The sequence below is a fragment of the Peromyscus californicus genome, unplaced genomic scaffold (assembly GCF_007827085.1).
Source record: "Peromyscus californicus insignis strain IS unplaced genomic scaffold, ASM782708v3 Scaffold_1__1_contigs__length_55948999, whole genome shotgun sequence".
Lineage (NCBI taxonomy): Eukaryota > Metazoa > Chordata > Mammalia > Rodentia > Cricetidae > Peromyscus > Peromyscus californicus.
The window spans coordinates 19,250,891-19,263,890 of NW_026294492.1; the positions used below are offsets into that span (position 1 = coordinate 19,250,891).

A 13,000-nucleotide genomic window follows, 5' to 3' on the forward strand; every position below is an offset into this window, starting at 1 on the left:
GTTTTAGTTTGGTTTGGTTTTTTGTTTTTTTGAGACAGGGTTTCTCTGTGTAGCTTTGTGCCTTTCCTGGAACTCACTCTGTAGCCCAGGCTAACCTCAAACTCAGAGATCCACCTGCCTCTGCCCCTCCCAAGTGCTGGGATTAAAGGTGTGCGTCACCACCGCCCCAGGCTATCCATTTCTAAGTAGCTGAGCCTGACTAAGGAACAATTTGATCACAGCAAAAATCATCTGGTAAAGAATGCAGTTGGTAAGAAGGCTAAACTTGACCGGGCCTAGTAAAAGCAATTACATTTATTTTCTAACTAAAAACATAGTCATCTCCAATCACATCTTTACTAATATGGAAAGCATTTTTAAAGGATTTTTTTTAATGTCAATATCATTGTTCTGAACCGTTTTCTCTCTTTAAAAAACACTAACAAGAAGTGAGGTCAGCTTATCCATCTGAAAAGTGGGGGCACAGCTCATATATCTGGAGCCGACTGCTACAACAGAGGCTTATGCAAAGTTCCTGAAACATTCATTCACTTAGAACTGTTTAAACATCCTAATTTCAAAATAAAGATTTTCAAATAATAAGAAAATACTTACATCTCAATTTGTCCAGCATTTTTCCACCACACATGGTTGCTAACATAGCTTTAACTGAAAATACGGTCAACTTGCCTCGGCCCTCACTGCAAAATAAACATTAGAAATAATTGCTATCTGGAACCACAAAAACAGTCAAACGTATCTCTATACACTGAGCAACTAAGACATTGATTCCTGCCCTTGCATGCTTTAATTTTACCACATTTATAAACTCTGGTTTCTCAGCCTCTGTAGAACTAAGGTTCCTCTACAATTGGCAGAGACAGCGAAAGTTGAGGGGGTCATCTGAAGGTGAATTTTACAAACAGTTTGTAATCTCTGCTGATCTGTAGGAAGAAACCAAGTGGACAAGCCGTAATGGACTTTCCTATTAACAAGACATTAAATCCATAGCCGGAGTGGTAGTAAGTGGTCAAAATTGAAAGAGCACCCGGTTTGAATATAATTTTAAGAAATGCCCCAACATCAGGATAACAGTAGTTTATCACACTAAACACCAGATGTACGCCGCTATGAAGATTTTATAGATTTTATAGCATGTTCTTCTTTGTTTTTCTTGTAATGATCTTTATGTAACAACGTTAAGTGTTTATTCTGAGAAGCTCCATCACGGCTCTGTCAAATCTCCCATTCACCACTGTGAGCAAGTGAAGGGGAATAGTAACTCTGGTTCTTCAGGACTGGAAAGATGAAAAGAACCTAAGAAAGGCTGTGTAACATCACCAGAGCGTCGTCCCTTTAGTCACACCGGCTTTCACTGCAGATGAAAACCTTCACTAGCTGGTTAACGGCGGGCCTTTGTGGATATTATAAAGTCTGTGATCGCGAGGCTTCACAGAAACTTAGAGCAAAACACCTTTGCAGTGAGGAGAGATTACCATGGGTTTTGAAAAAGCAAATGCCCATTATATTCTACAGAGAATGTTTCCCAGGCTGGGGATACAGCTCAGTGTAGAGCGAGTCCTAGCCTGCCTGTAGCCCTGATTTGATCTCAATACAGGAAATACCCCCCCCCCACACACACACACACACAAAAAAACCTCCACAGTGCTCCCCGCTTCCCGACCTTCCTTGTATTTGAAAGGATCACATCTGAGAAGAACATGGTCTGTAAGTCATTTTTTATTACAGCTGAGTTTTTAACTATGGTACCACACAGAGTTTATTCAAAAAACAAGAAACCCTGTAACTATCTAAAACAAGGAAAGGGTTTTTAGAAATATACAATTCTTCAGAAATAAAGACACTGTTCTATATGTAAGGCAGTATGGGTCTGGAATGATGAGAAATATTCCTGTCAAGCAACCATTCCATTATGCAAGAAAAGTCAGCGTCTAAAGAATCATTAGTCAATTTTAAAAAGCATACTCTTTTTTTTTTTTTTTTTTTAATTTTAGATGAGATCTTCCCAGTCCTCGGTGATTTGGAACTCATTATGAAGCCCAGGCTGGCTTTGAACTTGGAGCAATCCTCCTATGTCAGTCTCCCAAATGTCACAGGGATCACAGGCATGCACTACTGCACCCAACACAAAAGCGTGGACTTTGAGAAGGATCAAAACCATACCTGGATAAAAGTCAAACTAGCGGTATAAGAACTGATGGGTGTCTAGGGCTTACACCCCGAGGATGCTGAGGAAGCTGAACACAGCTTAGAGCAATGGCTCTCATCCTTCCCCATGCCGCCGCCACCCTTCTATACAGTTCTCATGTGCTGACTCCCACCCAGAAAATTTTTGTTGTTACTTTGAAATTTCCTCTTGCGACTGTTATGGATCCTAATGTAAATATCTGGTTTTTCCGATGGTCTTAGGTGATCTCCATGAAAGGGTCACAACCCACAGGCTGAGAATCACAAGCCTAGACCAAAAGCGCAGACCCTGAGAGATGCTTAAGAAAGAATGCTCCCCACCCCCGACCTATCACAACTGCAGATCTCAAAGTGATTATTAACAATGGTTCCGATGGGATAGCGAAGGAACTATTGTAAGTCTTCGTGTGTCTGAGGTTATCTAGACAGAACAAGCGGGAGAGTTGGTGCAGGAATACAATTGCTTCTTTTATGTCAACCGGGCCCTTAACAAATGAGACAATACACACGGGGGACAGGGGAGTAAGGAGATAAAACTGTTCCATTCTTTCCCCAAAGAATCCACATATTCAAGGCTCCTAGAACGATGGCTGAAGACAACGCCTACATGTCTCACTGAACTTGGAGAAGTCAAGCTGGAGCCTAAGAACTAGAAGAATGTTTGCCTGGTATGAACTCAAGTCCTGGGTTCAGTTCCCGGCACCACATAAACCAGGTGTGGTGGGTGGCACACAGCTGTGGTCTCAGCGCTCAGGAGGTAGTGGGAGGAGTTTAAGGCCATTTAAAAATAAACAAATCCAGGAAAAACTGCTCTCCGCAGCGGACAGCAAAGCGAGGTTTGGCAGCACACACCTGAACTGCATCTATACGGGAGGCGTTGAGGCCCTAAGTTGGTGGCCAGCCTGAATGTAGCCAGAATCTGTCTCAAAATAAAAATCAAAAGGGGCCAGGCCCCAAGTGGAGCTCCAGGAGTCCAATTGGCGAGAAAGAGGAGGGTTTGTATGAGCAAGAATTGTTAAGACCAAGGTTGGATAAAGCACAGGGACAAATAGCCAAACAATGGAAATACATGAACTACGAACCAATAGCTGAGGGGCCCCCAGCTGGACCAGGCCCTCTGGATAAGTGAGACAGTTGATCAGCTTGATCTGTTTGGGAGGCCCCCAGACAGTGGGACCGGGACCTGTCCTTAGTGCATGAGCTGGCTGTTTGGAGCCTGGGCCTATGCTGGGACACTTGGCTCAGCCTGGGAGGAGGGGACTGGACCTGCCTGGACTGAATCTATCAGGTTGAACTCAATCCCCAGGGGAGTCTTTGCCCTGGAGGAGATGGGAATGGGGGGAGGGAGGAAGGTAGGGGGGGGGGGAGAACAAGGGAATCCATGGCTGATATGTAAAATTAAATTAAATTATGAAATAAAAAAATTAAAAAATAAATAAAAAATAAAAAGGGGCTGGAGATGTAGCCCAATGGCCGAACACTTGCCTAGTAATCCCCAGAATTAAAGGGGGGAAACGCCAAGCAGAGACAGAATAAAGTGCGTGCCAGAGTACCATGGAGAAAATGTTAAAAAGGAGGGAGAAAGCGGAGCCAGAGGAAGACGGCTCAGTGGTTAAGAGCTCTGGCTGCCGCTCCAGAGGGTCTGGCTTTGATTTCCAGCACCCACATGGTGGCTCACAACCCTTTGCCACTCCAGTTCCAGGGGACCTGAGGACACTGCACACATGTGGTGCGCAGGCACACACGCCAGCAAAACCTCCATACACGTAAAATAAACTTAGAAAAAAAGAACAACTGTGTTTCCACACATGTTCTGTGCATGCAGAAACCATCTGTAAAGGGACAGTGAGAATAACAGCTTGACTCCACGACGGGAGGGGGCCAAGAGCCTTAACGGAAGAAGAACTTCATCACTTCTCACTGGAAAAAAAGGTTCTCACGTCCAATTTATGACTACAGAGGGGGGGAAAAAACCAACCAATTAAATTCCAAACAAGAAAATGGAAAATGAAAATGAACGAAAGCTTAAATTAATGAAACTGATAATGAAAGTAGGGGGAAAAAAAACTAAGAAAAGCAAAGAGCTAGTGTTTGGGCAGATCACTAACTATACTAATACATCTCTAGCAAAACTGTGAAGAAAAAAGATACAAATTGCCAAATTAAGAACGAAACAGGGCAGGGCTTGGAAAATGGCTCCATGAGCATGAGGACCTGAATTAGGACCCTTGGCACCCATGTGAAAAGCCAGGTGTGGCGGCACGTGTCTGTAACCCCAGCAACAGGGGGTGGGGACATGAGGATCAGTTCAATTCTGACACCATCTACCTGGCAGACAGGCTGAAGACTCAGTCTCTTGGACTTGAGAAGCCAGCTCCAAGAAGTAGGTAGGTGGTTAACATGTACATCTGACTGGCTAGAAATCGGGAGTCCCTGTAACTCCCTCCATGGATCTGACCGACTCACAGAACTTAGGGAAACTATTTATGGTCACACATTTACTCATAGTGGACACAATGAAGGAGACAGATGAATAGAGGGGTGTGAAAAAGATCCACAGGATCTATGTGAGAATGGGCACAGAGCTCTTACGCCCTCCTTAGGCAACGAGTATGTCCAGCCATCCAGAGGCTCTCAAACTCAGTTCTCTGGAGTTGTATGAAGCTTCATTACGTACACATGATTGATTAAGTCATTGGACGCAGGTGTCTGACTCGACCTTCGGCCCCTCTTTCATGCCCCAGGCTGGGGACTGGAGCTGCAAGTTCCAACTGAACAGACTAGGCGCCCTGGGCCCACTGGCAACCAGCTTCCATTCTGAGGTTACCCAGGAGCCCATCAAGAGTCGCCGCCTCCTTAGAACAATAGATGCTAAGCATAAAAACAAGAGATTCCCCTAGTGCCCACAGCTCATAGAAACTGCCAGGGATGAGGACACAGATCAACATGCATACGCCACCACCGCCTGGCGCTCACCGTTATTTTTAAAACTCTTCCCATTATTTCAAATATGCATCCTAAGCTGAGGACGGCCAACACAATGTTCAGGGTGCCTAGCTACAGCTTACACATTCTGAATCCTAAAGACTTAGCATTTCTCCTTAAATTAACCTCCCTCACACTTACGATGATCCTTGATCTTAAATAGCCCTTCTTTTCTCAGTATTTAAAACTCTTCAACTAGCACTGGAGAGACAGCCCAGTGGTTAGAACACTGACTACATTTCCAGAGAAGCCAGGTTCAATTATCAGCATCCACATGACAGCTAACAAGCATCTGTGACCCCAGTTTCCAAGGGATGTTAAGACCTCCTCTGGCCTCTGTGGTTACTGCACGCACACATGCAAGCAAGACACCCATCACATAAAATAAAAATAAGTCGCCAAAACATTTTAAAAACCTTCTTTAACTGTATTTATATATTCTCTCTCTCTTAATATTTTATCATAATAAAAGATTAAAGAATAACAAAGGATATTTTGTAAATATCTTTTGGGCTCCAAATCTCACTTTTTCCCTTTGTTCAAAGAGACAAAATAGCATCTATTCCTTGCTACGGAACAGAAACTGATGTCATCTGTACAAAGAGAAGGAAAATGTAATAGCTCCCAGCTACTAGCAAGAGAGACAGCTCAAACGTCAGCTCTTCAGTGGAGGCAAATGCAACCTCCATAAAGTCAGCACAGTAACTTTTTGTGATACCAGGGCGTTTTACTTCTAAAAATCATTCTAGAAATTAGTACTTATACAGCATTTTCCTAATCTTCAAAACACTTTAGAAACACTATGCTAAAATACTTTGCATCCTCTATTCTAAATATTCTCTAACCTGATTGTTACATATAGTACTCCTAGACCCAATATTATATTTGAATATAGGGGAAAAAAAGATAAAATTCTTGACTAATTTAGTGTTCTAGAGCAGCACTAAAACACTATTCATCAGGATTATTACTAGAGCTGGGCAGTGGTGGTGCACGCCTTTAATCTCAGCACTCAGGAGACAGAAGCAGGTGGACTTCTGTGAGCTCAAGTCCAGCCTGGTCTACAGAGCTATAGAGTGAGTGAGACCCTGTCTCAAAAAATAATAAAAAATAAAAATAAAAAAGTAAAAAATAAAACCCCTTAGCTCCCCCCTTTTCACTATTTGCTTGCTAAACCAAACTTCAGCACCGATCTTTGTCATGAACACTGTTCTTGGCTACTTCCCATATATGAACAGTTCCCAAAGCAAAGAGGGTGCTGCTTTCATTTTTCTGACGTTTCTTTAAAGCTCAGTATTTTTCCTCTACAATTAGGGGCAGGGAAAGAAACTGGAGTCACATAGAAGCTATACCCTGTGATTATGCTCTTCATCTAACTGATTCTTCTGGGAAGAACTCGCTCTGGATCCTTCCCACCCCACATATAGAATTACCCCGAGGACACCGCACAAGCTCCCTTAGAACTGAGCCGTCGGCGGCCGCTTGCCAAAGCCTGTTTAGGGCCAAACCTCCCAAAGGTCCGTGTTTTACCACTTCTGATGTAAAATACAAGCTTCCCTCACAATTCATTCTTTGCAAGCAAGATTTGGAAAAAGTTTCGGCACAAACCACGTAACTCACGGACACGGCCTATCAGAGCTGAGAGCTGATGAGTAGGTCGACAGTTTAAATGTAACACCAGAGTCCATATTAACCCTATCCAAAGACTAAAATGAAAGGATGGGAAGCAGCTTGTTATTTTAGCCCCACCCAAACGGCAGCCTGCACCAAGCACCCATCCCCACAAGGAGCACGGTAGGTCTCTACCTTAGACGACTCCATGATTCACTGCCACACACCTATCACTTTATCGACTGACAATAAACCTCATGTGACTCCTAAAAGGGGTTCTTAATATCCAACACTGAGAAAACACCATTATTACTCTGGCCAGGCTAGGCAGACAGTGAGTGAATCACCCTGAATAAACAGTGATGTTTTAACACACAGGCACCTTCAGAGGCACCTGCAAACCTCACCTGTGCCCTTTGCATAGGAACTGTTAAGTTCTGTTTACTAAAGCCTCAAATTCTGTCTCTTGGTTAACTAACCTCATCTGGGCGATTGGCTTGCAGTACCTAGCAAGAGTTTGATGTTCCACTTAATATTTTTGAAGCAAGACTCCCGGGACCATTTTTCACTTAAATGAACTGTTTCTTCATCTGTAGCAAACAATTGTGGATGCTGCCAACCATAAATTAGTACTTCTTATATGAAAATAGATTTGTACTTTAGAAACACTGTTACCAGTCCAATTATGCAATGTTGCTAAAAGAGCTCTTCTCTTTGATTTCCAGAAACACATATTTTTCCAATTAATCATAATTTTAAATACTTCACAGTGAATGGATTATGCAATAATCAACTGCAAGTCGAGAATCCACTTAACAAAAAAGTCACACAGCTTAATCGAGAAAAATCAACTGCAGATATTACTCCACTTTCTCACAGTCACCCGCAGCTTTTCATTTCGGTCTCGCAGACCCCATCAGGAATCCAGCACTGCGCTTACTAAGGAATAAAGACGCAAAGTAGACCTGTGTCCTCAGAGAGTTCCAATCTCATCTGTTCACTGATGTGCTCTTAATAAGGCATCACATAAACGAAACCCAAAACAATTACAGAGCCAAGAACTACGGGTCCTCAAAGGGATCAAAGTGGGGCTGGTGAGGTCAAGGAAAAGGACAGCCTGGGTAAAACCTTAGGTAAACTCTGAGAGAGGGAAAAGATTTGGAAGAAAAAGAGACGGAACTCTTGAGGTAGGGTCAGGTAGCGCTAGGAGCTCCACCTGTATAAAGAGAGAAATAAACACTCCATGTTGGGAAAGAGAAGTAGCTCAGAGAAGGGGGAGGCGCAGGGATGGGAGGTGGGAGCCCAGTGTGGGCAGAGATGAGGACTGGAACAAGAGATGAGTCTTTGAAGAGTTCTGAGGTGAAGTCACAGAGTTATCAGGCTCATTTGGAGAGTTCTTCTCATCAGAGACAGAAAAAAAAAAAAAGAATCAAAAACAATACACTTAGAAAAGGTATTTGTCTAGCCCTTTCTTTGCCTACATTAAAAAAATGTTGTGATACAAATGCAAAAGAAGAAACAAAAACAAAATCTGAAACATTGGCTAGTGTTCAAACATTTGTACTTTGTACTCTCCCTGTTATCAGGCTGCCTTGTGGAGGAAAAGCTATACCACTCCAGAATAAGAAATGAAGGGTGCACCCGGCAGTGATGGAGCATGCCTTTAATCCCAGCTCTTGGGAGGCGGAGGCAGGCAGATCTCTGTGAGTTCGAGGCCAGCCTGGTCTACAGAGCAAGTTCCAGGACAGCCATGAAGGTTGTTACCCAGAGAAACCCTGTCTTGAGAAAGAAGTGAGGGTGCTTCCGGGTCATGTGTTTCTGCTCCCAGATGACCCTGCTGCAGAGGCTCAGTGTGGTTCAGCTCACCTGTCACAGCAGCAGCATGTGGGCAGCATGTCACACAGGGCACACAGCGGTCTCATCAGGATATACAGGTGGTGGGACCCAGTCTGGCAGGATGCAGTGATGACACCCGCCCTCCTCCCCCGGCCCCCATCTGTCTTTTTACACTAGGTTCTCCCTCAGGATCACACTGCTCTACAACAGCCAACACCGCTCACTCAAGCTTCACCGAGCCCTGGAAAATTCCTAACGACGCTGCAATCAGATCCTCCAGAGTTAAATCTACGGTTATGGGAGGTTTTCCAACTGGCACTAAAACTCCAGTTTATGTGCCTTTTTCTCTTGTTGTCTTGAGGACATCTAAGAACAGGGACGCAAGCACAGAATGTCCACGAGTGTGAAATATCTGTGCCGCCCAGGACGGTAACAACTTTGCTTAGAAATCACTAATGAGGAAGACTGGAACCGGGTATTATCTGTTTCCGAAACGTCCACACTCTGTTGGTCGGGCAGCTCAGAGTTTAAGGAATACATTTGTTTTTATGTAAAACGGAGGAATCTGCCACTATTTTGCACTTGGGGGGTTTGGAGACACACTGACTGGCTGTACCCACAGCCTCATGAATGCTAAGCACAGCTTTATACTGTTCTGCTTTAAACATTCACTACTAAGAGGGAACTACGAAATCTTTTTTAATGTAAGCAAATTAAACATCAAAAACACAACTTTAAAATGATTGCTAGTCTGATTTTTAGGCTATACAAAAATTTTTCATCTAACTCCATCACAAATTCGGAAGATGGGCCCCCAACTTGTTTGACTTAATGGTTGTCTTTTTTACTTGATGGGTATAAAATTGGCATGCAGTCCATAGAAATCACACTCTGAATTTCAATTCTTTCCTAAGACAGCAGCATGCGATTCAACTCACTTGAGTGCAATCTCCCTCTGCGCTGGGCAAAGCAACGAGCTGTAGCTCCCAAGGCATCGTGGGATCATGACTGATGACGAACTAGGTATGTTTACAGAAACTGACCCATTAAAGTAGAAACATTAACAAAGAAGATGGAGGTCATTGTGCTAACAGTCAGAAAGAAGAAAAAAATAAGAGGCAATATTTGAAGAAATAATGGGCTTCAAGTAATGACAAATAAATTGATTCTACGTAACATTTCCATGAAGCAAAGGAGAAAGAGAGAGAAAGACAGAGAGACAGAGACAGAGAGAAACATTCTGTAAATCCCCCTGAGCAGCAACAAGAACAAATGAGTTACCGACACAGGAGAGGCTGGAGGCCCTGGGAGGTGAGCCTGTGTATTCCACAATACCTGGAATCGCTCTTTCCATGCGAGAGACTCTGGAATTTCTGAGGGAGGATTCATGTTACTTGAAGCTCAACCTAAAGGTGGCGGTGTGAAAAGGACATCAGAGCCTCGGGCAAGGGCAGAATCAGAATTGGAAGGGCGGTCATCCCGGACTTCCAGGGTCTCTAGGCACCTGGCAGAAGCTCATATATATCCCCGCCTAGAGAAACAATTCCCAAGATCTCAAATAACTGTCATATAATAACCATTAAAATAGTAATGGTATTATGTAACATTCGGCATATAATAAATAAAAATAACTCAGCTATGCTGTGGGATGTTCTGTATGGCAAATGTGTTGCTGATTAGTCAATAAATAAATCACTGATTGGCCATTGGCTAGGCAGGAAGTATAGGCGGGACAAGGAGGAGAATAAAGCTGGGAAGTGGAAGGCTGAGTCAGAGAGACACTGCCAGCTGCCATGATGAGAAACAGCATGTGAAGATGCCGGTAAGCCACGAGCCATGTCACAATGTATAGATTAATGGAAATGGATTAATTTAAGCTATAAGAACAGTTAGCAAGAAGCCTGCCACGGCCATACAGTTTGTAAGCAATATAAGTCTCTGTGTTTACTTGGTCGGGTCTGAGCGGCTGTGGGACTGGCAGGTGAGAGATATTTGTCCTGACTGTGGGCCAGGCAGGAAAACTCAAGATACACAGCTAGGAAGACAGTACAGGTAAAAAATAGAAACAATAAATGGTACAAAAATCACCATATAAAATCCAGATATTAGGCTAAAGCACAGGTATAAAAAGAATTAAGTTATGGGCTGGAGAAATGGCTCAGAGGATAAGAGCACTGGCTGCTCTTCCAGAGGTCCTGAGTTCAATTCCCAGCACCCACATGGTGGCTCACAACCATCTGTAATGAGATCTGGAACCCTCTTCTGTATACATAATAAATAAATCTTAAAAAAAAAAGAATTAAGTTTATCTTATTCAAGGAATAAGAGACAACGATGAAATATTTGGCAGAGAACAGGATTTTTTTAACTTTCAAAAATATGACACAGAGATTCTCAAACTAAAAAGAAAATCATTAAAATTTACACTAAAAGGCTTAAACATAGATCAGACGCATGTCTATAAAAAATAAGAACCAGGAAAATATACTAGAAGGAAAAAAGCCAGAACAAAGCCAGAAAAAGAGGAAATAAGGCAAATTCACAAAAGATGATAAGAGAAAATATGAAGGATATAAGAAGGAACACTATACATAATTTAAAATTTCACAGAGGGGGAGAAGACTTTAAAGAATTATGAAAATAGCCGGGCGGTGGTGGCGCACGCCTTTAATCCCAGCACTCGGGAGGCAGAGGCAGGTGGATCTCTGTGAGTTCGAGGCTAGCCTGGGCTACAGAGTGAGTTCCAGGACAGGCTCCAAAGCTACACAGAGAAACCCTGTTTCGGAAAAAAAAAAAAAAAGAATTGCGATCTCAGCAAAACACGGAAATCTCAAACAACCTACTGCAAAAACCTAAACAAAATACAAGCAGGATATACACAAAGACAATCACATCATGGCTATATCATTCTAGTTTAAAAAAACATTTTTTTTAACTCTTAAAGGTTGCAAGAGACAGACTAATGTCAGTGAAGCCAAGATGACATATTTGGTTGACCTCCCAACAGAAGCAACAAAAACAGAAAGAGCTGGGCATGGTAATGCACACCTTTAATCTCAGCGTCCAGAAGCAAAAGCAGGTGGATCTGTGAGATGGAGCTAGCCTGGTCTACTTATCAAGTTTCAGGACAAGCCAGAACTGCCTGGTGAGAGCCTGTCTTAAAAAAAAAAAACCACCACCGAAAAGAAGTAACATTCTTAAAATGTTGAAGACCATGATCAATCAGGAACTGCATGCCACAAGAAACTATCTTTAAGAATAAAAAAATGATGAAAATACATAAAACTATGACACACACAAAGGAAATGCTTCAGGCAGTTCTGACAGCAGTTCTGACTAAACTTAAAAACCAAACAGACGGCCGGGCGGTGGTGGCGCACGCCTTTAATCCCAGCACTCGGGAGGCAGAGCCAGGCGGATCTCTGTGAGTTCAAGGCCAGCCTGGGCTACCAAGTGAGTCCCAGGAAAGGCGCAAAGCTACACAGAGAAACCCTGTCTCGAAAAACCAAAAAAAAAAAAAACCAAACAGACGGCAATTCTTTATGCAATTAACATCGTTTAACTTTTCATAAACATACTCATGAATTAAATGATATTGATGCTATTTTTTTAAAGATTTATTTATTATATACAATGTTCTGTCTGCATATACACCTGCAAGCCAGAAGAGGGTACCAGATCTCATTATGGATGGTTGTGAGCCACCATGTGGTTGCTGGGAATTGAACTCAGGACCTCTGGAAGAACAGCCAGTGTTCTTAACCTCTGAGCCATCTCTCCAGCCCCCTGTTGATGCTATTTAAAAAAAAAAAAAAAAAAAGTCTAGGGCTGTTAAGTCTAGATAAAGGCCTAACTGAGTTATATCCCCACATGGTAGAAGGAGAGAGTCAACTCCTGTAGACTGTCCTCTGACCTCCACACACTCACCATAATGCAAATACACATGATGAATAAGTATGAGAACAACACAAAAAAATTATTGTCCGCTTAGTAGCGAGTCGTGGTTATATGTACACTTATAACCCCACCACTTGGGAGCCAGAGGCAAGAGGATTGCAAGTTAGAGGCCAGTCTGGGCTACTGGAGAGAAACTTTCAAAAAACAATAAATCTGCTCTTCCAACTGACCTAAGTTTGATTCCTAGCACCCATGTGGTGGCTCCCAACCATCTGTAACAGGGGCTCTGATGCCCTCTCCTGGCCTGCACAGCCCCCGGGAATGCATGTGGTGCACAGACATAACACTTCAGAAAAAACGCACACACATAAAATAATAATAATAGTAAAAGGATTCTAAATATCTGCTTAGTTTTAGAGATATACAAAACAAAAATGCACAATCACAATAATACAAATAGACATAAATAAAAATACATTACCCA

At 42.8% G+C, this 13,000-nt stretch overlaps 1 protein-coding gene across 12 annotated transcripts in view; it reads right to left on the reverse strand.

The window, feature by feature from the left end:
* The window catches only part of Dtnb (dystrobrevin beta), a 193,176-nt gene that overhangs the window by 162,667 nt on the left and 17,509 nt on the right, over positions 1-13,000 (reverse strand). For all 12 annotated transcript variants that reach the window (XM_052746026.1, XM_052746036.1, XM_052746038.1 and 9 more), the window contains exon 4: positions 595-680. In XM_052746026.1, the coding sequence (XP_052601986.1) occupies positions 595-680 (86 nt within the window). The remainder of the gene's footprint in view (positions 1-594; positions 681-13,000) is intronic.